The sequence below is a fragment of the Arabidopsis lyrata genome, assembly GCF_000004255.2.
Source record: "Arabidopsis lyrata subsp. lyrata unplaced genomic scaffold ARALYscaffold_5, whole genome shotgun sequence".
Classification (NCBI taxonomy): domain Eukaryota; kingdom Viridiplantae; phylum Streptophyta; class Magnoliopsida; order Brassicales; family Brassicaceae; genus Arabidopsis; species Arabidopsis lyrata.
The window spans coordinates 18,420,252-18,445,483 of record NW_003302551.1 but is presented as its reverse complement, the minus strand read 5'-3'; the positions used below and the strand labels follow the sequence as shown (position 1 = coordinate 18,445,483).

At 36.3% G+C, this 25,232-nt stretch overlaps 6 protein-coding genes across 8 annotated transcripts; 5 read left to right on the top strand and 1 right to left on the bottom strand.

Annotated features, from left to right (window-relative positions):
• Positions 1-1,744: 1,744 nt before the first annotated feature.
• LOC9312492 (polygalacturonase ADPG1) lies at positions 1,745-5,724 on the top strand. Its single transcript, XM_021023983.1, has 9 exons — positions 1,745-2,773; positions 2,940-3,071; positions 3,158-3,328; positions 3,478-3,498; positions 3,610-3,817; positions 3,951-4,032; positions 4,304-4,412; positions 4,523-4,636; positions 4,733-5,724. Exons 1-9 carry the CDS (start codon positions 2,519-2,521, stop codon positions 4,934-4,936), a joined length of 1,296 nt encoding a protein of 431 aa, XP_020879642.1. The 5' UTR covers positions 1,745-2,518; the 3' UTR covers positions 4,937-5,724.
• A 43-nt stretch (positions 5,725-5,767) lies between these two features.
• LOC9314226 lies at positions 5,768-6,459 on the bottom strand. Its single transcript, XM_021023984.1, has one exon. It carries the CDS (start codon positions 6,329-6,331, stop codon positions 5,957-5,959), a length of 375 nt encoding a protein of 124 aa, XP_020879643.1. The 5' UTR covers positions 6,332-6,459; the 3' UTR covers positions 5,768-5,956.
• An 856-nt stretch (positions 6,460-7,315) lies between these two features.
• Positions 7,316-8,624, top strand: LOC9314225 (40S ribosomal protein S2-4). The gene is made up of 2 exons (XM_002878111.2): positions 7,316-8,046; positions 8,357-8,624. Exons 1-2 carry the CDS (start codon positions 7,390-7,392, stop codon positions 8,516-8,518), a joined length of 819 nt encoding a protein of 272 aa, XP_002878157.1. The 5' UTR covers positions 7,316-7,389; the 3' UTR covers positions 8,519-8,624.
• Positions 8,625-8,945: 321 nt separating this feature from the next.
• LOC9314224 (zinc finger AN1 and C2H2 domain-containing stress-associated protein 13) lies at positions 8,946-10,483 on the top strand. Of its 2 annotated transcripts, XM_021025828.1 has the most exons (3): positions 8,946-9,046; positions 9,174-9,292; positions 9,571-10,483. In XM_021025828.1, the coding sequence occupies exons 2-3, from the start codon at positions 9,194-9,196 to the stop codon at positions 10,225-10,227; spliced, it is 756 nt and encodes a 251-aa protein (XP_020881487.1). In that variant the 5' UTR covers positions 8,946-9,046; positions 9,174-9,193; the 3' UTR covers positions 10,228-10,483. The 2 variants fall into 2 exon arrangements, with proteins under 2 accessions (XP_020881487.1, XP_020881486.1); XM_021025827.1 differs by having other exon boundaries at positions 8,950-9,292.
• Positions 10,484-10,860: 377 nt separating this feature from the next.
• Positions 10,861-17,856, top strand: LOC9314223 (insulin-degrading enzyme-like 2). Of its 2 annotated transcripts, none has more exons than XM_021025824.1 (26): positions 10,861-11,101; positions 11,189-11,264; positions 11,465-11,532; positions 11,672-11,763; positions 11,844-11,917; positions 11,996-12,039; positions 12,197-12,248; positions 12,384-12,506; positions 12,612-12,724; positions 12,833-12,995; positions 13,570-13,662; positions 13,793-13,878; positions 13,972-14,058; positions 14,337-14,440; positions 14,775-14,877; positions 15,000-15,095; positions 15,196-15,385; positions 15,735-15,796; positions 15,871-15,975; positions 16,225-16,336; positions 16,422-16,630; positions 16,805-16,929; positions 16,999-17,050; positions 17,138-17,224; positions 17,310-17,432; positions 17,512-17,856. In XM_021025824.1, exons 1-26 carry the CDS (start codon positions 10,943-10,945, stop codon positions 17,737-17,739), a joined length of 2,826 nt encoding a protein of 941 aa, XP_020881483.1. In that variant the 5' UTR covers positions 10,861-10,942; the 3' UTR covers positions 17,740-17,856. The 2 variants fall into 2 exon arrangements, with proteins under 2 accessions (XP_020881483.1, XP_020881482.1); XM_021025823.1 differs by having other exon boundaries at positions 16,135-16,336.
• Positions 17,857-18,215: 359 nt separating this feature from the next.
• Positions 18,216-24,898, top strand: LOC9314222 (insulin-degrading enzyme-like 2). Its single transcript, XM_021025825.1, has 26 exons — positions 18,216-18,432; positions 18,508-18,583; positions 18,768-18,835; positions 18,924-19,015; positions 19,115-19,188; positions 19,269-19,312; positions 19,533-19,584; positions 19,665-19,787; positions 19,897-20,009; positions 20,116-20,278; positions 20,652-20,744; positions 20,903-20,988; positions 21,132-21,218; positions 21,351-21,454; positions 21,658-21,760; positions 21,840-21,935; positions 22,030-22,219; positions 22,667-22,728; positions 22,813-22,917; positions 23,072-23,273; positions 23,383-23,591; positions 23,746-23,870; positions 23,949-24,000; positions 24,099-24,185; positions 24,257-24,379; positions 24,498-24,898. The coding sequence occupies exons 1-26, from the start codon at positions 18,286-18,288 to the stop codon at positions 24,735-24,737; spliced, it is 2,916 nt and encodes a 971-aa protein (XP_020881484.1). The 5' UTR covers positions 18,216-18,285; the 3' UTR covers positions 24,738-24,898.
• Positions 24,899-25,232: the final 334 nt, after the last annotated feature.

Below are 25,232 nucleotides of genomic sequence, written 5' to 3'. Positions count from 1 at the left end.
ACCTCTAACGAGTAACATAGTACACCATTAATTTCACATCTTAAAACCCCAAAACGTTAATTTAGGTCATATATATACAATCACCCCAGTCGAAACACGGAATGCAGGCGGTCTGACTACCTCCTATCACTTAGTCGAAAGGCATTTCAAACTCGGGATAGACAGAGTGGTAGCCCGTAAGGGTCTAACCGTTAACACAGTGGACCAGTCCACTATGTAGCACCTCGATGCGTTCCTATCGGAGCTAACCGGATAGCAGATAGGATTTATTAAAAAAAAAAAAAACACGGAATCCCAAAGCATTCAATTTCAAACGTACATGTCTTTTCTATCTTTTATCCAGAGTTTAAGTTTATCTTTCTTTGCTCTTTTACCAACGCCAAGTAATTTTAAAAAAAAAAAAGTAAGACGAAAAATTGAAAATATTGACATCCACGAAAACGATGAGCAAGTTGAATCCTAACCATTAATTAAGAAAAATAGAAGAGATAAATTCAAAGAAGGAAGCAATAACTAAGGCCAAGTTATAACAACGACTAGATAAATTTCCAAAGACATGACTTTCGACCATACCTTTAGGTCTCTCAAGCAAACTACCCACATGCCTTTAACTTCTGCCTATTTTGAAACCATACGCGCGTATACATATATGAATGTTTGTATTAATTAATTGGTAATTATATCACAAAACAATTAGATTAAGTATTCGTATAATAAGGATAAGTTCGTGATCAATTGTGCTTCTTAATCGTTGAGAATATACGTATGGGCATCAAGTCTTCACCATTGTTCTTGATGTCCCATGCATTGTAGTATGTCTTAGGTTTATTTAAGCCGCAACCCGGTTTGCCGCAAGTTTCTTCGAAATTATACTATAAGACACCTTGAAATCATAGAAAATAATGCTTACCATGCTTTCAATAACAAAATACGTACTTCAAAATAATTTGACATATCAGTAGATCATAAGATTCATAACAAAATTTCCAAAGTAACTTGGTATTTTTTATTTTATTTTATGGAAGAAAATTGGTATTTTCATTATCGGGTTTGATTAACTAATCATAACAAATATTACAAGACGTGTTGTACTAAAGAGTTTGAGACTAATATTTTTCATCATTTAAGAGTTGAATGCTAAGTTGTTCCCGATCAACTTTTCAGTTGATTTTCCAACAAATTAGATCATGTTGGCATGAATCATTTGAATTACATCGTTATTATTTACCATACCTTTTCAATCATTACATTAGGTATTTGCCATTTACGTATTTACAATTATAATTTGAATTTGGTACTTTTGCACATTATACTCTGGCGGTTCGTATATATCAATTATCATCCTAACTTGCTTCGAAAAACAAGTTTGGCAAACGTGTTAATTTCAAAAAAGTAATGATAATTGATCATGATTCTATTTAATTAAAAGTCCACAATATAGCAATCACTTTTTCAGTGGGACATATGTACTTAATGAGTTCATTCTAATCTCACGAGTGCGCCTAACAATTTAATTTCGGTATACCAATTCATGTTGGTTTAATGATTAGAAGATTTATTAGAGCTTGGAAAATCAGGTGTCACACTATTTCAATACAATATTTGATCATGTTTGGTTATGATTAACATTTTAGATAGCAAAAATATTCAGATTTTCACATATCCAAGACAAGAATCCAGATTAGTCCTCTGTCTATTTTTTTAACTCTCATGTTAGTTACAACTTACAAGTCTATGACGTCGTTTGAGGAAACTTTTGAAAACTAATGAGAAAAGCATGTAGTTTAATACTCGAAGCTGGGAAACATGAGAGTTTTTAAATAATTAAGCATGCCAAGCTGAGAAATATAAGAGCTTTTTTCTAAGAAAAGTATGAGATTTAATATGCGATACAAAGAAATTTGATGAATACAGTATATTGTTTTCTCACACAATAAAGAGAAGAAGCAAGAAATATTAAAAAGGAACCCAAAACTACTACCGAACTTTGAGAGACACAGGACACAACGACGTTTTCTTGTCCCTTTTGCTGATTTTTTGTCTTTCAAACTTTTGATATCAATGTATGCAAATACATCACGCATTGCTTAGCTCAGTAATTACACATGATGAAATGTTACTGTGAATAGTATATATACGATGATATATGAAAATTAACTCTTTTTCTAAATTGATTTCGAGAAAAAACGTAACTAAACTGTGAAACTCTCAATGAAGAATTAAAACTATAAAATAAACAAACAAATAAAAGGAAAAGAAAAGAATAGGGGGAGAGGAGGTAAGGCTTGAAGCTTAAAGTGATGTTTTCGTATCAATCTCAATTTCTCTCCATACCTCCGACGCCATTAAAACTTTTATGAACCTAACTTTTTTCCTCCTTCAATTCGTCTATAAATACTCATACCTCCCACTTCTTCAATTTCATATTACATAATCCCAAATAAAGCAGCAAACATTCTCATCTTACTCACAAGGAAACAACACTCATTCTTTTTTTTTCAGCACAACCGAAACCGAAATGGCCCGTTGTTGCAGACTTCTTGCTGTTTTCTTATGCGTTCTTTTGATGCTCTCTTTGTGTGAAGCTTTGAGTAGCAACGTTGATGATGGATATGGTCATGAAGATGGAAGTTTCGAATCCGATAGCTTGATCAAGCTTAACAACGATGATGTTCTTAGCTTGAAAAGCTCCGATGAAACCACTTTGGAATCATCAACTGTTAGTGTTTCAAACTTCGGAGCCAAAGGAGATGGAAAAACCGATGATACTCAGGTTAGTACTATACTCTACATGTTTTCAATGTTGGGTATAATTTTTTTTTTTAATCAATAATTAGTTACGGAATCTAGAGTGTACCGAACATGAATACTATATATATAGATATATTTTATTTTGTATTTATGATGTATGCATGTATGGGTGTAAAATATATGCTTAGGCCTTCAAGAAAGCATGGAAAAAAGCATGTTCAACAAATGGAGTTACTACTTTCTTAATACCTAAAGGGAAGACTTATCTCCTTAAGTCTACTAGATTTAGAGGCCCATGCAAATCACTACGTAACTTTCAGGTAATATTTGTTTTTGATTATACAACTTTAGTTTAATTCAGATAATCCCTATTAATTAGTTGATATTTTTTACTGATTACCTGCAGATCCTAGGCACTTTATCAGCATCTACGAAACGATCAGATTACAAAGACAAAAACCATTGGCTTATCTTAGAGGACGTTAACAATCTATCAATCGATGGTGGCTCGACGGGGATTATTAATGGCAACGGCAAAATCTGGTGGCAGAACTCATGCAAAATCGATAAATCTAAGGTATACACATATAGTCACCAATATCTTCTTTAAAATATCTTCATGTACATTTATTTAAATTACACCTAATTAATTGTCATCATGTAAGTCAAATTTTCTTTGTCATCATATTAATATTAATTGGTTACATTTTTTTTTTTTTAATGCAGCCATGCACAAAAGCGCCAACGGTACGTAAGCACAAAACTCCATATATACAGAATTAATTTCGTCACATCCAAACTAGGTGAACGCGTTTGATTTTGAAATTTGCATGTGTGTGTGTGTTTATGTAAATGCAGGCTCTTACTTTATACAATCTAAAGAATTTGAATGTGAAGAATCTGAGGGTAAGAAATGCGCAGCAGATTCAGATTTCAATTGAGAAATGCAACAAAGTTGAAGTTAGTAATGTTGTGATCACTGCTCCCGGCGATAGTCCCAACACCGATGGTATCCATATCACTAATACTCAAAACATTCGAGTCTCCAACTCAGATATCGGAACAGGTAAGATTCATATATGATTGTACTTAATGGTGTATGTGTAACAAAGACATGCTAAGACTAAATTAAGGACGGTAGCTATCAATCATTTATTTATTCAGAAATAATCATAATCTTCTTGGTTGCTTTTATATAGGTGATGATTGTATATCCATTGAGGATGGAACGCAAAATCTTCAAATCTTTGATTTAACTTGCGGCCCTGGTCACGGAATCAGGTAAATCAATACAATTTTTTTTGCTTTCAAATCCTAATATAAGGGCAGTGAAACTATATTAAAATGTAATGTTAGTTTGAAGTATTTAACTAAGCACATAAAGTTTGGAACTTTACTATATTAATTCATTTTTGAAAATTCAAAATCCTAATCTATATAAGGGTAGCAAAACTATATTTTTGAAAATATTGATGTACTTCTAATTTCAATTCAATGAAGTAAGTATATAAATAATATTGATCTATGTTTAATTAATGGTTATGATGCGAAGCATTGGGAGCTTGGGGGACGACAATTCGAAAGCTTATGTCTCGGGAATTAATGTGGATGGTGCAAAGTTCTCTGAGAGTGATAATGGAGTACGGATTAAGACTTATCAGGTTACTGATTTTGATTCTCTTCACAAAAATCCACACTTAAAAGTTTTTTATAATTAAAAATCCCTTGAATTTGCACCATTTGTTTTGAAATTGTCAATTACTGATTTCAGGGAGGATCAGGGACTGCCAAGAACATTAAATTTCAAAACATTCGAATGGAAAATGTCAAGAATCCGATCATAATCGACCAGAACTACTGCGACAAGGACAAATGCGAAGAACAAGTAATTGATGATTGATCGATTGATTTAGCCATATTTTGTTTGTTAACTAGACTAGCCTTAATTCACTCGGATTGAAAATGTGAAATATGTTATCAGGGATCCGCCGTGCAAGTGAAAAACGTTGTGTACAAGAACATATCCGGTACAAGCGCGACGGATGTGGCGATAACGTTGAATTGCAGTGAGAAGTATCCATGCCAAGGGATTGTGCTTGAGAACGTGAACATAAAAGGAGGAACAGCTTCTTGCAAAAATGCCAATGTTAAAAATCAGGGCACCGTTTCTCCTAAATGCTCTTAAGCTAATTATGTAATATACATATACACGTATAAATATATAGAAATACATATATATATATATACACACATGTATATTGTACTCTACGTATTGCTTCTTAATATATATAGTATATGGGAAAATAGTAGAAAGATTTGTTGTCCACATATAAAATTACCAACATTGATTATTAGTATTTCCATGAATAAATTAATAAGATTATTTGTCTAATATTTTGATTTACTAGTACTAAAAATGAAAAGAATATGCAACATCTCAGTAAAGTGAATTGATTATTTCAGCATTATATATAGTTGGGTAAGTAAAATATAGAGTGAAAACATATTTCATACTTAGGTTCTTAAGTACTCTCTGAAGAAAAAAAGAACAAGTTGTGCAAATAGTTGTTAATACTTGATGCAAGTCACATGGACCAAGTTTGTGCCTACGCCTTGAAATCTTAAATCGAAATATGCGTTTTTTTTTTTTTTTGCATGAAAATGCTACTACTTATAGTGTGTTTTTCAATAAGATGTTAAATCCCAAAATTAACCTAGTTTTCAGTGAGCTCTTGCATTGTGGCCTACATTACTCTTAGTCCATTCAATAATCAACTTATACAAGAATGTCAAATCCCATAATCAACCAAAAGGACCAAGGCGTTTAAGCGAACCCTTGTGTTTTGGCCTACTTAACTAAAAAGTCCAATGTATTAAAAATTTTGATTTACTTTTTACGTGAATGTTCCTCTTATTATGTTGCTATAAAATACAACATGAGGATAAAGTAAATCTTGATGATGTTTTTTTTTTTTGGTTAATGCCGTTGGTCTCTAATCTCAACGGATTTATTTAAAGTTAAAAGTACACAAAGAACTTTACTTTTTTCTTTCTTTTGAAAGAAATAATAATCAGAAAACATCCGAGGAAATTCCGAAATCAATGTCCGTAGACTTAAGGTACATAACAAAAAAAGGAAGATGTCCTCGAAATTAATGGATAATACATAATGTCAAAGCTAAATCGAAGAATCCCTTTTTTTACTTCACTTCTTGGTTTGATCATCGGCTGCTGGCTTACTCTGCTCTTCCGCCGCTGCTGCCGGTGGCGGCGGAGGTGGAGGAGCGGCGGCGACAGTGGGAACACCGGCATCAATGCAGCTACGACACTTTCTCTCAACCCAACCTTCGATGTCGTGGTCTCCGCCGTCAGATAAATGACGGCCGCCACAAAGCCGAGCGAACACGCCGGCTAAGACAGATAAAATGGTGATGACGGCTAAGACGACGACGAGTGTTTCTATTGAACGGTGGTCCGAGTTGTGACTCGGCTGGTCTTGGGAGGGTGGTTCTATGTAAATGGTGGTTGGTGTGGTTGTGGTGCTGAGTTGGTCATCGAGCCTTGCCGTGACTCCGAACATGAGAGAGAGAGAGGGTGAGAGAAAGGAAGAGAGATAGAGAGTTTCAGGTGAGCTTGTGGGAGCAAAGGTTTAAGACTTGAAGTAGAGAGTGAGGTTAATTATATCGACTTTATAATAAATAAATAAAACAAATAGTAATGAAAACCATTTTTTTTTTTTATTGGACAAAATAAGACTCAACATCTTTATAACATTGAATACTAATGGTCTCATAGAAATTATGATGGTTTCTTTTTCCTTTTCCATCCATGATTCTATGTACTCAATTGGTTCATAGGCATTGAATTTGAAGGATATATTTATATACAAGGTCTCTTGGCTCACTTCGAAATCATTTATGTGTATATGTAAGTTATCAATAAATAAATAAATAATGAGATCAATAAAAAAGTTCTAATTTTTTGAAGTAAATAAAAAAGTTTCTAATTGAAAAGAAAATAAAATTCGCAATTCCCAATTTGTCCTCAATGTGTGTAAAAACCAAAAACCACATGCATTTGGTTAAAACGAAGAGGTGTTTGTTTTGTTGTCCCCATCACTCCTTCAATGACCACCAGCCTCTCTCTGCCACTTCTACTTCCCCTATTGACTCCACTTTGACTCAACTAACCATTATTTATTCTTGCATCATAAATGTGATAATCATGACTATACATATATAGATTAACTTTATCTTGTAACTAATTTAGATTTTTATGTGGTCATCTTGTCTTTTTATTTGTCAGTTTAAGTTTTGGCAGGTGATATCAATGGTGGGGTTTGTTCATCTTGTTCTATCTCTGCATCTTCTTATTTTTTTTTAATGTCAATGTGTCAGCTCAATAATGTTTATTCAGTAAATATAAATATCACTAACAAAATAAAGTATCTCAAGAAAATCAAGAAACAGGCAATAATAAGTGACAGAGAAAATTAACGAATCAAGAAACAGTCCATTACATGTCACGAATCATATATTGGGCCTAAGTTTATTATTGGGCTCATTTTTTGCCGCCGTTTCTCACCGAAAACTGCATCAAATTCTCTAGCCGTTCTACGCAAAATCGAGCGCATTGACAATGGCGGAACGTGGTGGTGATCGCGGCGATTTCGGACGTGGATTCGGCGGTCGCGGCGGTGGAAGAGGTGGTCCGAGAGGCCGTGGTCGCCGTGCAGGTCGTGATCCAGAGGAGGAGAAATGGGTGCCAGTGACTAAGCTTGGTCGTCTTGTAAAGGAAGGTAAGATCAAACAGCTTGAGCAGATCTACCTACATTCTCTTCCAGTGAAGGAGTACCAGATCATAGATTTACTCGTCGGCCCTTCATTGAAAGACGAAGTGATGAAAATCATGCCGGTTCAAAAACAAACCAGAGCCGGTCAGAGAACGAGATTCAAGGCCTTCGTCGTCGTTGGAGATAGTAACGGTCACGTTGGATTAGGAGTGAAATGCTCCAAGGAAGTTGCGACGGCGATCAGAGGCGCGATTATCCTTGCGAAATTGTCTGTGGTTCCGATTCGAAGAGGTTATTGGGGTAACAAGATCGGAAAACCACATACGGTTCCGTGTAAAGTAACTGGAAAATGTGGATCTGTTACCGTACGTATGGTTCCAGCTCCAAGAGGTTCTGGTATTGTGGCGGCTAGAGTTCCTAAGAAGGTTCTTCAATTCGCCGGAATTGATGATGTCTTCACTTCTTCTAGAGGATCCACGAAAACACTTGGAAACTTCGTTAAGGTATGTACTCAACAATGGCTGTTTTGGTTTGATGAACTCTGAATTAGGCAGTGAATAAGTAAGCATTATCAGTTAAGTGAATTTATATCGAAGATTAGGATTTAGCTGAAATGTTATTGGTTTGAGCATGTGAGTTTGGTTTTAAGTACTAAACTGATGAACAATGGTTTTATTCAAAGATTTGGTTTATATTGTTAGTTTTGTGTGTAAGATTGTTTTTAAAGTTGCTTGAATCCAAATGCTCTCAAGTTGGTTTGATTATACGAAATTCTGACTAATATAATTCAAATTGTTGTTGTTTTTTGGTCAGGCAACATTTGATTGTCTTCAAAAGACTTACGGATTCCTTACACCGGAATTCTGGAAAGAGACGAGATTCTCAAAATCACCATACCAAGAGCACACTGATTACTTGCTTACGCCTCCTGGCGTCAAGATCAGGGAGGTTGTAGACAAAAGCGTAGTAGAGTAATACCACTTTATCTTGTTACATGAGATTTAAAGTGTTATCAAAAGCTTTGTTCGGTTATAATGTCTTTAGTAATTTAGATATTTGTTTGACACTTTGAATTCAAGCATACGAATTTGAAGTCAGTAAATCTCAGCAATTAAATTTGGAATTTTGGAAATTCGTTCAAAAATATATGGTGTTTAAAGCTTAAAGGTTTAATTCAAAGTTTACGTACCTGGAAAATATGTTTTATCAGACATTTAAGTAATTTTGAATACTAGCTTGCAAAAAGACTAGATAAATGGGCCCTTTCCCAACATCTTTGAGTATTGTTTCAAAAACAAATTATTATCCTTCTAAAATGGTGAGCAGCCCAATTTTTGAGTTGATATGAGCAAAGCCTAGGCCCTAAAATCAGTCTGAGTTTTATTTGATTTTGGTGGTCAATCTTTTTTGGTACAGAGAAGAAAGATTGACTTTGAATGGAAGAAAAGAAGAAGATGGAATGACGTTGACTTTCCTTTACAAATTTCTTCTTCTTCCTTCCCGGTATCTCCGAGTTTTCTGTTCATCTAAATTTTCGGAATCTGGGGATTTTCTTTTCCCGGTGTATCTCTCTCGCCGGGAAACTCTAATTAACCATTATCTTGTCTTATTTCTCTTCTCGGAATTGTAGTCGAAAGCTCGGTCTCAACAATGGGGACTCCAGAATTTCCAGATCTAGGGAAACACTGCTCCGTCGATTATTGCAAACAGATCGATTTCTTGCCCTTCACATGCGATCGCTGCCTTCAGGTTCCTTTCTCCCTTGTCTTTTTGATACCGTCAAAATTGAATCAGACAGTGTCATGACCCAATGCCATGGTTTTTCCAAATAGAGTATCATCGTGGCTTCTCCAAATCTCAAGTCCATGATATGATTTAGACTGGAAAATGATTTCGTCTCTTCTTATGTTCAAATTCAGTAGTTGATTTGAATCTAGACTAATCGACTTCTCTTTGTGATCAATTTCCATAAATGATAAACGATTGAAATCATTCATTTGCTTATATCTTGAAACTTTTAATTGAAGGTGTTTTGTCTGGATCATCGTAGCTATATGAAACACGATTGTCCAAAAGGAAACAGAGGAGATGTCACTGTGGTTATCTGTCCTTTATGTGCTAAAGGAGTTAGATTAAACCCTGACGAAGATCCCAACATTACCTGGGAGAAACATGTTAATACAGATTGTGATCCCTCTAACTACGAAAAAGCTGTCAAGAAGAAGAAATGTCCTGTTCCAAGATGCAGAGAACTCTTGACATTCTCTAACACTATAAAATGTCGAGATTGCAGCATCGATCATTGTTTGAAACATCGGTTTGGACCTGATCATAGTTGTTCTGGACCCAAGAAGCCTGACTCGAGTTTCTCATTCATGGGTTTCTTGAGTACAAACACAAAAGAAGCTCCTCCACCATCATCATCATCGTCTTCTTCGAGATGGTCTAGTCTTTTCGCTTCTGCGGAAGCAAGTATAAGCAGACTCGGTAACGATATTAGCCAGAAGTTACAGTTTGCGAGTGGTAGTGATGGTAATTCAGGGAAAACGCAAGAGAAGAATGGAAAACAGAATTGTGGCAAAGTTACAGTTGATGTTTGTCCTAAATGTAGCAGAGGGTTTCGTGATCCGGTGGATCTATTGAAGCATATCGATAAGGATCATCGTGGCACTTCTAAAGCCTAGAAGAAGGGAAGTGAAGTGAAGTGGTTTTATATTTGTGTGATTGTATCATTCTTTGTAACACAGCCATGTAAAGGAAGAAAAGAAACTCCATATTCTTTGAGTTGTTTTGTTAGCCAATTGTGCATTTCTTCTGTTATGGATTTTGTTCAACATTGGGTAGATCTCTTGTTCTTTTTGCCTCTTCAGGTCAAACTTACTCTGTTCTTGTTGAGACAATTTTGTCACAAATGTTAAGCACTAGAGTCCTTGCCTCTCATATAAGCATAAACGAGTTACATTGTATTATTCTTTTACATTCAATCACAGAGTTTATATTATATTCTTTGAGAAAGTTCCTCTGATTATAGTGTCCTCTATCCAATGGAACATATGCTTTTAGTTCTCACTATATATACAGTTCAAAATGGCTGCCAAATTAAGCTTTTGGAAACATAGAGAGAGGCTCACAATCATCGATAACATACACCGTTAATACGAAAAAACCACACTGGATAATTTCTTCTCGCCTCACAGTCACACGATAAAAGAAAGACTAAAAATTGGCTTTTCTCACCGTCGGATCTTTACCAACATGTGGGTCCTATGTAGACAGTAGACTGTACCACACTAGATAATTTATTGTCCTTGCTTGCTTCCTCTTCGAAAATAAATGAAAGACGTAGTAGAGACATTCATAAGAGATGCCTACTAAACAATCCCAAGTAATCGAACGGAGATGATGCTGGTTGGAACGGAGAACGCGACGGCGAAGACAGCGGCGTCTGGTGAATGTGGCGAGATACTGAAGCCACGCACTGACAAGAGAGACTATAGGAGGATTGTTCTGAAGAATTCGCTGGAGGTGTTGCTAATCAGCGACCCAGAGACTGACAAGGTAAAACTCGATTCCTGTTATAATTTTGCTGCTAAAACAAACAAGAGCTGAAATTTTATCTGTGTTTACCTGCTTCATTCATTCTAGTGTGCTGCTTCTATGAACGTTAGCGTTGGATCGTTTTCGGACCCACAAGGGTTGGAAGGGCTAGCTCATTTCCTTGGTACTTTTATTCTCGTGTTTTAATGCTTCTCTTCTTCATACCAGGATTCAATCACTGAGCTGAGTCTCAACTGTCTCTATAAACAGTGATTTATCAACTCTTTCCTGTGATCTGAAGTCGATTTTTAGTGTGGATTTTGATGGCCATGGTGAATAACTTGTGATTTTATGCTGCTCGTTTTATTATTTTTGGGGGGTCAGAGCATATGCTGTTTTATGCTAGTCAAAAATACCCTGAGGAAGATAGTTACTCCAAGAATATTACAGAGGTAATGTTCTTATCCAGCTCTGGCATATAATCTTGCTCGTAATTTGATCTTCTTCCATCGGTCTCTTCTCTTAGTTTAAGGAAACTTTTATTAGGAAGAAAATGGGATGTGCTTATTGGAATCCTGTTTTCTTTTTTAGCATGGAGGAAGCACAAATGCTTATACATCCAGTGAAGATACAAACTACCATTTCGATATCAACACTGATTCTTTTGATGAAGCTTTGGACAGGTGGACTTCCATTTGTTTGTTTTTTATTCTCTCTTGCTTACTAATTTTCATTTTGACTTCTTATGTTATTGCCTCACCAGGTTTGCACAGTTCTTTATCCAACCACTCATGTCAACTGATGCCACCATGAGGGAGATCAAGGCTGTCGACTCTGGTTAAATTTTGAATTTCTCTGTAGCTTTCCTGTTGAAATTTGTTAATAATACAAATTCTAACAAGTTCTCCCATCCAGAGCATCAGAAAAACTTGTTGTCTGATTCTTGGCGTATGGGCCAGGTATTTTTCCCTTCTCTGTAGAACAAATATCTGGGTTAATTGTACTATATCTATCCATCTGGTTATTGGCACTGTTCATTGGTTTTCTTTTGAACAAGTCTGTTGATGTGTTTGTAACATCTAAGTTGAACTTTGTCTTCTTTTTTCTTTGACACAGTTACAGAAGCAGTTAAGTAGAGAAGACCATCCATATCACAGATTTAACACAGGTTTATCTTCGACCTATTCTTATTTGGTATTGACTGGCGTTCATGGAACAAGATTTGGTGCTGTGATGCATAAGAAAAGTCAGTGGTCCTTCCCAATTTTATATATCCTGCTAAGAAAGTGATATTTTTGCTTAGGGAACATGGATACTCTTCATGTACGACCCCAAGCAAATGGAGTGGATACAAGGAGTGAACTAATTAAATTCTATGATGAACACTATTCTGCCAACATCATGCATTTGGTTGTTTATGGCAAGGGTACGTTTAGGAGCTAACCCAAAACTCAGATTTTTATTACTTTCAGAAAACAAAAGTATTAGTATATATAACATTTATACATCTCTTTGCTCTGGATTTCTTCAGAAAATCTTGATAAAACTCAAGGTCTAGTGGAAGAGTTGTTCCAGGGAATTCGAAACACTAACCAGGGTATTCCTAGATTTCCTGGTCAGCCGTGTACTCTAGACCATTTGCAGGTTTTGTTCCTTATTCTAGCTTTAGCATTTACAGTAAACGAAGATAAATTCATGCTAGAATGTTTCTAAGGTGGTATCTTCTGTGGTTGTGGCTTTCATTGGTTTTAGGTTCTCGTGAAGGCGGTTCCTATAATGCAGGGTCACGAGCTTAGTGTTTCATGGCCTGTAACTCCTAGCATCTATCATTATGAAGAGGCACCATGCAGGTATCTTGGTGATCTAATTGGTCATGAAGGCGAAGGAAGTTTGTTTCATGCCTTAAAAATCTTAGGTAGGTTTTCTTTAAGGCCAAACTAATAAAATTTTGAGCAGATTCTACCTGAAAGAGATAAATTGCAAAGTAATTGTAGGCTTCAGCTCTCTAATTCTGGTTTTCATACTTATGTCTTTATTTTTTGGAGGATAAGCTGTTGCTGCTAATAGTGACTAGAAATCTGAAAGATTAATTGTTTCCTCTGTATGAATTTCGAAGTTGTTGCTTGCTTGATCTTTATTTTCCTTGTTCTTATCTGCTGTGAATACTACGCACACTTTTTAGGTTGTCTCACAGATATTTATTGAAGTGCTTCAGAAACTACAGCTATTTGTTGCTTCAACAGTAGATGTTAGCTAGAAAAATTCTGCCATTTCTTAGCGTGTCATATAGGCTGCACTAAAAAGCTTATGGCTAGACAGTAACATTGGAGGATTTTGTGGAGCTGGCTAGAGAAGTTCCATTCTAGTCGAATAGGGTTTTATTTCTCAGCTGCTTGTTTACTTAATTTTTTATGATGTGAACGTGTGCATTAGGCTATTAGCAGCTCGACATCTAGACTCTTGCTTAATTCTTCCTAATATTTGCACAGGTTGGGCAACAGGACTGTATGCTGGCGAAGCAGACTGGAGTATGGAATATTCTTTCTTCAATGTTTCGATTGATCTTACTGATGCTGGTCATGGTGGGTTTCTGCATTCTTCTTTGTTTTGTTCTAATATTCTTATGTTGATTAGATGGTATCGGTGTGCTTGATGTTTTAGTCAGTACCTGATATTTTCTGAATTTGGTTTGATTTCTTGATTGGTATACAGAGCATATGCAAGATATTTTAGGGTTATTGTTCAAACACATTAAGGTTTTACAACAGTCTGGTGTTTCCCAGTGGATTTTTGATGAGGTATTGGTGTTACTAAGTTTCCACCTTTTGTGTTGCTGTCTGCTTTTAATCTGCCTAGTTTTCTTTATGATACATCTGTTATTGTTGTTATAGCTCTCAGCTATATGTGAGGCAGAATTTCATTATCAAGGCAAAATAGACCCAATTTCTTATGCAGTGGATATTTCATCAAACATGACGGTAATAGTATTTTTCAGCTGTTCAATCCACATATCATACTTTTTATATCGTTTAAGCTTCTTATATACCTATTTTTGCTTGATATATGTATATGGCCTTTATGATGAACAAGAAGTGGAATAGATGTTTACCTCTTACAATCTTATCAAGCATTTCTAGTTCACCTATATGAAATTTGATCTCTGTGGCTGAAGTTCGGGAACTTGGTTTCTTGGCTAGACATTTTTTTTGTATATTTTTGAAAAAATCTTCTGTGTCCTTTTGCAATTATGCTTCAGATATATCCAACCAAGCATTGGCTAGTTGGATCATCACTGCCTTCGAAATTTAATCCAGCTATTGTACAAAAGGTTCTCGATGAGCTTTCTCCCAATAATGTTCGGTAAGTCTCTGTTCCTGGAATGCATGCCTTGCTGCCTACTATTTTCTAAATGTCTTATAATCTCAATAGGTTTTCACCAAGCTAATTTTGTATTTGTCCCATTCATTCTGAGAAAAGCTGAGGACGGTGCTAAATGTTTTTATTGCTATCGGCCATATGATCTCTATTTTATGCAAAATTTCCATTAGCTTTTTGGCGGTTTACTTTAAGCAGCCCTCAGTCCCCAATGTGTCATGTTCATAGAATTTACAGATAGTTTAAGCATTGAAATCCTGACTGCTTACGGCCTAGTAAGCTCGTCATGTCACAGAATCTAATGCCATTATATATGTAGAATCTTTTGGGAGTCAAATAAATTTGAAGGTCAAACTGACAAGGTTGAGCCATGGTATAACACTGCTTATTCTCTTGAGAAGATAACCAAATTCACTATTCAGGTTGGCTTTTAATGTATTAATTTCTTGAAGATCCGATTATACTTGCATGTTTATTCTCCGGTGCTCAAACTTATATTCTGTTTGGAGGAAGTTCAATTTTTGTTTGTGCTTAACAATTACAGGAGTGGGTGCAGTCTGCCCCTGATGTAAACCTGCTTCTACCAACACCTAATGTCTTCATTCCTACAGATTTTTCATTAAAGGATTTTAAGGATAAGGTTCAGTTTCTACCAACATTCTAGTTACAATTCACAACTGTCTTTCAAATTTTAATGTATAAGCAGTTATCTTATATCACGTAATCAAGTTCTGGAACAGGATATCTTTCCTGTTTTGTTGAGAAAGACATCATACTCAAGATTGTGGTATAAGCCTGATAAAAAGTTCTTCAAACCGAAGGCATACGTTAAGATGGATTTCAACTGCCCCCTTGCAGTCAGCTCCCCTGACGCTGCGGTTCTTTCGGATATTTTTGTTTGGTTGCTAGTGGACTATTTGAATGAGTATGGTAAGATTTGATAGCTAGACTTCTTTCGGTCATTTCTCTATTAACTAGGGCTTTCTCTTGATATTATTTAAGAAGATTGTATGCTAAGTATGTTGAACTACGGCTCTGAAAGGAAAGGTCGACTTCCGAGTAAGGTCAATACGATAAAATTTAGGGGAAATTTTCAAAGTTTTCTCATATAATATGCTTCCATGTGATGGTTCTGCTGGGAATTCCTTCTAGCTCTCTTCAATTCTCATAACTTTTATCACTATCATTTTGATTATCAAGATGACGAGTCTGCTTCTTCATATTGGATCTTTTATTTTTCTTTATACTGTAGCTCTCATCAATCTTTACTATGTTTCAGCTTATTATGCTCAAACTGCTGGTCTTGACTATGGATTAAGTCTTTCGGACAATGGTTTTGAGGTGGGTTTGCTGAGATTTCCTTGTGTATTTTTCTCAATGAGTTTCATGTTTGACTAACAGTTTCTCATTTCCAGCTCTCTCTTGCTGGCTTTAATCACAAATTGAGGATCTTGCTGGAAGCTGTCATTCAAAAGATAGCAAACTTCGAAGTTAAACCTGACAGGTTTTCCGTGATCAAGGTATACTTGGTAGTGACTTCGTCCTTCTTTTAAAATCACCACGACTCTCCTTTTTAAGGTCTGTACGTGGTAAGATATTAACAACTTCCTCCTACATCCAAGAAGCTGTGTGACCAGATTTACCAAATCCATGTTTTCTGCTTCCCTGTCCTGTAATAGGAAACAGTGACAAAGGCATACCAAAATAACAAATTCCAACAACCATATGAACAAGCAACGAATTACTGCTCACTAGTATTACAAAATCAGATTTGGCCTTGGACAGAGGAACTAGATGCTCTTTCTCATTTGGAAGCTGAAGACTTGGCTAAATTCGTCCCAATGCTGTTATCAAGGACATTTGTTGAGTGCTATATAGCAGGTATCAACGTTATCCCTATTGTATGATTGTATTTGGTCTCTAATTTTTTTCCTTCTCTTATAGCCGTTGCGGTGTCTCATTCCAGGAAATGTTGAGAAGGAAGAAGCTAAGTCAATGGTCAAGCATATTGAAGATGTTCTTTTTACCAACCGAAAACCTATTTGCCGTCCGTTATTTCCATCCCAGTTCCTGACAAATAGGGTTACAGAGCTCGGAACAGGAAAGAAATACTTTTACCATCAGGAAGGTTCAAACTCCAGTGATGAAAATTCTGCTCTAGTGCATTATATTCAGGTATAGTTGTAACAAGATTAGTAGGGTAGCCTTCGAACTAAGTAGTATATATCAACCAGTTTCTTGCAAGTCTATAAGCTTTTCTTGTAGATCTTGTTACTTAGACTCTTTGCAAGTTTTTCTTTCTATTGACCTTCGTGTTCTTGGTAATGGAAATTGGTTTACCACGAACAGGTTCATCAAGATGAGTTTTCCATGAATAGTAAACTCCAGCTTTTCGAACTAATTGCAAAGCAAGCCATGTTTCACCAGCTTAGAACGATTGAGCAACTTGGCTACATCACTTCGCTTTCTCTGAGGTAAATAGGAGTTTCTCGTGTGTTTGAATATTTACTAGATTCATGCCTAACCGCTTTTCTGCAACACAGCAACGAGTCTGGCGTCTATGGTGTACAGTTCATTATCCAATCTTCAGATAAGGTACCAACTTGTATTGCCTCTCTACCACTCAGACTTTGCATAATCGATGCAGATCTCTTTAGTTGTCTTTGAGTTAATCGTTGATAGGGTCCTGGACATATTGATTCGAGAGTTGAGTCACTACTAAAGGACCTTGAGAGTAAATTTTACAATATGAGCGATGAAGAATTCAAGGTGAGATGACACAAGCTAGATGATATTTGCTTTGCTTGAGATAAACATTGAATTGATGTAGTAACTGACATGACTTGCTCCTCAGAGCAATGTAACAACTTTGATAGACATGAAGCTTGAAAAAGACAAGAACTTGGATGAGGAATCCTGGTTTTACTGGGCAGAGATTCAAGCCGGGACACTCAAATTTAACCGCATAGATGCAGAGGTAATTCCTCCTTTTGCAACTCCTTCCAACCAATTCTTTGAATTAAGAACTCCAACGTTGGGGTTTGCTTCATGCTTAGGTGGCTGCACTGAGAGAGCTAAAGAAGGACGAATTGATAGATTTCCTTGACAAATACATAAGGTTGGACGCACCAAATAAGAAATCATTGAGCATATGCGTTTATGGAAACCAACATTTGAAGGAAATGGCAAATGACAAAGACAAAATACCATCAACATCCATAGAAATCGAAGACATTGTCTGTTTCAGAAAGTCTCAACCTCTTTACGGGTCTTTGAAACTTTGAGGAGGTCGCAATTCTATTCAGAGATAATTACAAACACACATAGGCCAAAATTTTATTCGATGAAAATTTATGGCATAGTTATTCAATATAGCATACTTATTTTTCATAGTTATCATATTCAACTACTCTTTAGGTCCCTATCTCTTACTACAACAAATCAACGTTGGAGTTGGTAACTTGGCATTGTTTGACGAAATCTGTGCTTGGCGCCGTTGGATCTCTATTAATTGGGAAAATAAAGACCGTTGATAATAGTCAGACGCAGATTCTAACCACAGTGGAGAATGACACTAGATTAGAGACAAAAGGAAAGACGTTGGACCATACTTAATACTAGCGAAGACCCAGCCTAGCGAAGACCCAAGTAATCGCCGTTGGATCTGTATTACTTGGGAAAACATTCACCGTTGATATTAGTCAGACGTAGACTGTACCACATAAGATAATTCTTCTCTGCTCTTACTAAAAGAAAGACGTTAGACATTCATAAGAGCAAAGAAGAAGACTCAGCGTAGACTAAAACTTTCCCAAAGTAATCGAAGGGAGATGGCGGTTGAAACGGAGAACGCGACGGCGACGGCGGATGGAAGTGACACGATACTAAAGGCACGTACGGACAAGAGAGAGTATAGGAGGATTGTACTCAAAAATTCGCTAGAGGTGTTGTTGATCAGCGACCCAGAGACTGACAAGGTAAGCTCGATTCTCTATTCCAATGGTACAGGATGATAAATTCATGAAGATTCCTCTGTGTCGTTTGCTTTTTAGTGTGCTGCCTCAATGAACGTTAGCGTCGGGTCGTTCTCGGACCCGGACGGATTGGAAGGGCTAGCTCATTTCCTTGGTACTTTTATTTTTCCACTTCTAAGAATTCAAATTAGTTTAATGATGTCTTCATAGCAGAGTTCAGTCACTGAGAAAGAGATTGAGTCAGTTCTCTCTTTATAAACTGTTTCCTTTAATGTCGATTTTGGTGAATAACATGTGATCTTTTATGCTGCTCGTTCTATTATATTCCGGGGATCAAGAGCATATGCTATTTTATGCAAGTGAAAAATTCCCTGAGGAACATGGTTTGTTCAAGTATGTCAATGAGGTAATACATAATTGATGTTCTTGTATTGGTGCTTCTCTATTAAATCAAGAGAATATGATGTGCTTACTGGAATTCTGTTTTGTTGTAGCATGGAGGGAGCTCAAATGCTTATACATCCACTGAACATACAAATTACCATTTTGATATCAACACTGATTCTTTTGATGACGCTTTGGACAGGTAGATTTGCAATTTTTTTTTTTCTTTCTATCTTGCTTACTAATGTTATGTGATTTTCCTTTTGACAGTGTCAAAATTTTCTGTTATTGCCTAAACCAGGTTTGCACAGTTCTTTATCAAACCACTTATGTCAGCTGATGCCACCATGAGGGAGATCAAAGCTGTCGACTCTGGTTAGCTTTTCAATTTCTTGATAGCTCTCCTGTTCATTTTTGTTGATACAACAAATTCTAATGAGTTCTCTCTCATCCAGAGAATAAAAAAAACTTGTTGACTGATTCTCGGCGTATGCGCCAGGTATTTTCCCTAGCTCTCAAGAACAATTATATGGGTTACTTGTATTTATCTATCCATTTAGTTATTAGCATTGGATGTGTACATTTAAGTATGAAAAATGAGGTTTTTCCTTTGAACTTGTAGTACTTCTACTAAGCCCTGCATATTTGATAACCCACAAGTCTGTTGATGTGTATATAGCATCTAACTTGAGTTTTGTCTTCCTTTTTCGTTGACACAGTTACAGAAGCATCTAAGTAGAGAAGACCATCCATATCACAAATTTAGCACAGGTTCATTCATGTTTGAACTATTCTAAATTGGTCGCGTCCTATTTATTCTCTCCTGCTAAGAAAGTGATAATTTTGCTTAGGTAACATGGATACTCTCTGTGTACAACCTGAAGCAAAAGGAATAGACATAAGGATTGAGCTAATTAAGTTCTATGATGAACACTATTCTGCCAACATCATGCATCTTGTTGTTTATGGCAAGGGTAGGTTTTGAAGCTAACCCAATACTCAACTTTCTTTTAGTTTCAGAAAAAAAAGTACAGAATTAACATATATAACATTTATACATCTCTTTTCTCTGGATGTCTTCAGAAAACCTTGATAAAACTCAAGGTCTAGTGGAAGAGTTATTCCAAGAAATTCGAAACACCGACAAGAGTATTCCTAGATTTCCTGGTCAGCCGTGTACTCTAGACCATTTGCAGGTTTTTGCTCCTTATTTCAGTTATAGCATTTATATGAGAAGATAAATTCATGCTAAAATGTTTAAGGTGGTGTTTTCGGTGGTGGTGTGTTTTTCATTGGTTTTAGGTTCTTGTGAAGGCTGTTCCCATAAGGCAGGGTCACGAGCTTACTGTTTCATGGCCTGTAACTCCTAGCATCCATCATTATGAAGAAGCACCATGCAGGTACATTGGTCGTCTAATTGGTCATGAAGGCGAAGGAAGTTTGTTTCATGCCTTGAAAATGAGGGGTAGGTTTTATTTGGGCCCAAACTAATAAATGTTTTGGAAGGTAAAAATTTGAAAAGATGTGGTAGTCTTCGGCTCTCTATTTCTGCTTCTCAGAATGATATCTTACTTTTTTGGAGGATAAGTTGTCTCGGATAATAGTTACGAGAAATCTTAAAGATTAGTTGTTTCCCCTGTATTTTATTGAGGTGTTTCTTGCTTGACCTTTATTCTCCAGTTTTTATTCACCATGGCCAGAAGAGTGTGTCTCAACTGCTTGTTTACTTCAAAAACATTTGCTCAACTTCTTGTTTACTTAATTTTGTGATGCAGACCTATGTATCAGCAGTTCTGCATTTAGTAAGTTTTCCTTTATTTATCTTAATACTTCCACAGGTTGGGCAACGAGTCTGTATGCTGGTGAAGCAGGGTGTACCACGGAGTATTCTTTCTTCAATGTTTCAATTAATCTTACTGATGCTGGCCATGGTGGGTTTCTGTATTCTCTCCTGTTTTGTTTTAATATTCTACGGAAGCTTGCAACAATCTTTCTTTTTTGTTGATAAGATGGTATTGGTGTGCTTGATGCTTAGTCAGTACCTGATATTTCTGGATTTGGTTTGATTTGTTTCTTGCTTGGTATACAGAGAATATTCAAGATATTGTAGGGTTGTTGTTCAGACAAATTAAGCTTTTACAACTGTCTGGTGTTTCCCAGTGGATTTTTGATGAGGTACTGGTATTATCAAGCGGTACAATTTCTAGGACATATGTTTCCATTTTTTTTGTTGTTGTTGTCTGCTTTTTGATCTGGCTAGTATTCCTATTGATTCAGTGTTCTTATAGAGCTTGATACATCTGTTATTGTTGTTAAAGCTCTCAGCTATCTGTGAGGCAAAATTTCACTATCAAGCCAAAATACACCCAATGTCTTATGCCAAAAGTATTTCATTAAAAATGAAGGTAATAGTATTTTCAGCTGTTCAATCTACTTCTCATTATTTTCTTTGTGGCTGAAGTTCGGAAACCTGGTTCGTGGCTAAACATTTCACTTTTTTTTCTTAACTTCTGTGTCTTATTCCAATTATGCTTCAGATGTACCCAACCAAGCATTGGCTGGTTGGATCATCACTGCCATCTAAATTTAATCCAGCTACTGTGGAAAAGGTTCTAGATGAGCTTTCTCCCAATAATGTTCGGTAAGTCTCTGTTCGTGGAATGCATCCCTTTGCAAAAGCAATTGATGACCTAATGGATTATTTTGCCTTGCTGCCTACTATTCTCTAAATTTGTGTCTGTCCTATTTATTCCGAGGACGGTGCTAAATATTTTTATCCTCCATATGATCTCTACTTTAAGCATTTAAATCTTGACTACTCATAGCGAGATGTTATATTTGTAGAATCTTTTGGAAATCAAATAAATTTGAAGGGCAAACTGACAAGGTTGAGCCATGGTATAACACTGCTTATTCTCTTGAGAAGATAACCAAATTCACCATTCAGGTTGGCTTTTAATGTATTGATTTCCTTTTATGCTTTATTTTCCTCTGCTCGAATTTATAATTTTTCTTAACAATTACAGGAGTGGGTGCAGTCTGCTCCTGATGAAAACCTGCATCTACCAACACCTAATGTCTTCATTCCTACGGATTTTTCAGTGAAGGATTTTGATGATAAGGTTCAGTTCCATCACTCTAATTACAGTTTACAAATGTCTTTTGAATAGTGTATGAAGCAGTTGTCTTATGTCACAAAATCAAGTTCTGGAACAGGATATATTTCCTGTTTTGCTGAGAAAGACATCATTCTCGAGATTGTGGTATAAGCCTGATACAAAGTTCTTCAAACCAAAGGCATATGTTAAGATGGATTTCAACTGCCCCATTGCACTCAGCTCTCCCGACGCTGCAGTTCTTTCAACTATTTTTGTTTGGTTGCTGGTGGACTATTTGAATGAATATGGTAAGATTTGATAGATAGACCTTTTTTTTGTTATTTCTCTTTTAACTACAGCGTTATTTAGACATTTACACAAGACAAACTGTTTGCTAAGTATGTGGAACCAATCTTCTGAAAGGCAAGGTTGACTTCCAAGTAAAGGTCAATCGAATTTTATTAATTTAGAGGGTCAGTTTCCAAAGTTGTCTCACGTAAAATGTGATAGTTCTGCTGGGAGTTCTTTATAGCTCTCTTCGAATCGCAAAACTTTTATACAATATCAGTACTCATTTTGATTATCGAGATGACGAGTCTGCTACTTTATATTGCATCTCATATGTGTTTCTTTTAAGACAAGTTAAAATATGCTATAATGAAGAACGAAATAAAACTAGAGTAAGGTGTTAAGCCTTCATAGTTAGTTATTATATCAGGAAAACTATTTTATCAATCTGTAATTCTATGTTTCAGCTTATTATGCTCAGGTTGCTGGTATTGACTATGGATTAAGTCTTTCTAACAATGGTTTTGAGGTGGGTTTTGTACAAAATTTTGACGTTCTCTTGTGTCTTTTGCTCGACGAATTTCATGTTTGACTAACAGTTTCTCATTTTCAGCTCTCTCTTGTTGGCTTTAATCACAAATTGAGGATCTTGCTGGAAGCTGTCATTGAAAAGATAGCAAATTTTGAAGTCAAACCCGACCGGTTTTCTGTTATCAAGGTAACCTTATTAGTAGACTTCGTCCCTCTTTCTAAATTAGGACAGTCTCCTTTTTCAGGTTTTGTACATGGATAGAGATATTAACCAATAAGCATTGTACCATATTTGTTAAATAATCCATGTTTTTCTGCTTCCCTCCTATCCTATATAATAGGAAACAGTCAAAAAGGCATACAGAAATTACAAATTTCGACAACCATATCATCAAGCAATGAGTTACTGCTCAATGGTATTACAAGATCACTCTTGGCCTTGGACAGAGAAACTAGATGCTCTTTCTTGTTTAGAAGCTGAAGACTTGGCGAATTTCGTTCCAATGTTGCTATCGAGGACATTTGTTGAGTGCTATATTGCAGGTGTCAACATTATCCATGTTGTATGATATAGTCTTTGGTCTCTATAATCCTTTTTTTGTTGTTCTAGTCTTTGTAGTGTGTCAGTGATATAATTAGAAACTCGTTTCAGGAAATGTTGAGAAGAGCGAAGCTGAGTCAATGGTCAAGCATATTGAAGATGTTCTCTTTAACGACACAAAACCTATCTGTCGTCCGTTATATCCATCCCAATTCCTGACAAGCAGAGTTGCAGAGCTCGGAACAGGAATGAAATACTTCTACCATCAAGAAGGCTCAAACCCCAGCGATGAAAACTCTGCTCTAGTGCATTATATCCAGGTATATTTTTGACAAGATTAGTAGATCTTATTGGTCTCATCAACCAGTTTTTCTCTTCTTGTAGATTTTGGTACTTAGACTCATCGTGAGTGTAGAAGGTTTCTTCTTGTAGACCTTGGTTTTTTTCTAACGGAAATTGGTTTGCCACGGACAGGTTCATCAAGATGAATTTTCCATGAATATCAAACTTCAGCTTTTTAAACTTATCGCAAAGCAAGCCACTTTTCACCAGCTTAGGACGGTCGAGCAACTTGGTTACATCACGTCACTTTCTCAAAGGTACATAAGAATTTCTCATACGTTTGAATGCTCCTGAGTTATCGCTGATACATAACTAATTACATTTGTACGACACAGAAACGACTCTGGTGTCTATGGTGTACAGTTCTTTATTCAATCTTCAGTTAAGGTACCAAACTACCAAACTGTCTTGTCTCTCCGCCACTCGGACTTTGCATAACCCTTTCTAGTTAATGCATTAATCGCCTTTGAGTTTGTTGTTAATAGGGTCCTGGACATATAGATTCGAGGGTCGAGTCACTACTGAAGGATCTTGAGAGTAAACTTTACAAGATGAGCGATGAGGAATTTAAGGTGAGAAGGCCCAACCAGATATTATACATCATATCTGTTTTGCTGGAACTTAACATTGACTTGCTCCTCAGAGCAATGTAACAGCTTTGATAGACATGAAGCTTGATAAACCCAAGAACTTGAGCGAGGAATCCCAGTTTTACTGGGGAGAGATTCAAAAAGGGACACTTAAATTCAACCGCAAAGATGCAGAGGTAATAATAGACAAAGCACCTCTTTCCAACTACTTCCTAGCAATCTCTGAATTGAGAACCTTGTACTTGCGTTACACAGCCTATTGACCGATGAAGTTGGGGTTTGTTGTGTAATCAGGTGGCTGCACTGAGAGAGCTAAAGAAGAAAGAATTGATAGATTTCTTTGACGAATACATAAAGTTTGGCGCACCAAAAAAGAAATCGCTGAGCGTATGCGTTTACGGAAACCAACATTTGAAGGAAATGTCATCTGACAAAGAGAAAGTTGTAACACCATCCATAGAAATCGAAGACATTGTTGGTTTCAGAAAGTCTCAACCTCTTTATGGATCGTTGAAAGGATGTACAGCCAGCTGAAACTGTGATGAGGTCCCGACACATTTCATAGATTTATACACTCACACTCATATACCAAAATGTGAACCTGCATTCAAGTGGTTTGTTAGAAAACAGAGTTTTAAAGATATTTGATTATAGATGAATCGTGGAACCACTTTTAAATAATTCTTCGAACCCAACGAGAGAGATTAGATATTAAAATTTAAGTGCAGAAGCTTAATAAAGAATATAGAGATGACACATCTTTGATGAGGTATCGGTTGGTTTTTGGCTGTAAACAAGGTGATTAGATCACATCATGAAGACAAGTACAAGAACAAGATAGACTAAAGCTTCTACGTACAAGTTTTAATATATCCACAAAGAAGAAAGCGTCTTCTACCTTCTATAGATAAACACGGAACACCTCCAACCCACTAATGTCTCTTTTCCTAGAACGTCTCTGTCCTTATCTCAGTAAGGTAAGAGATCAACACAACACAACCTTATTAGCACAATAACAGAAAAAGAAAA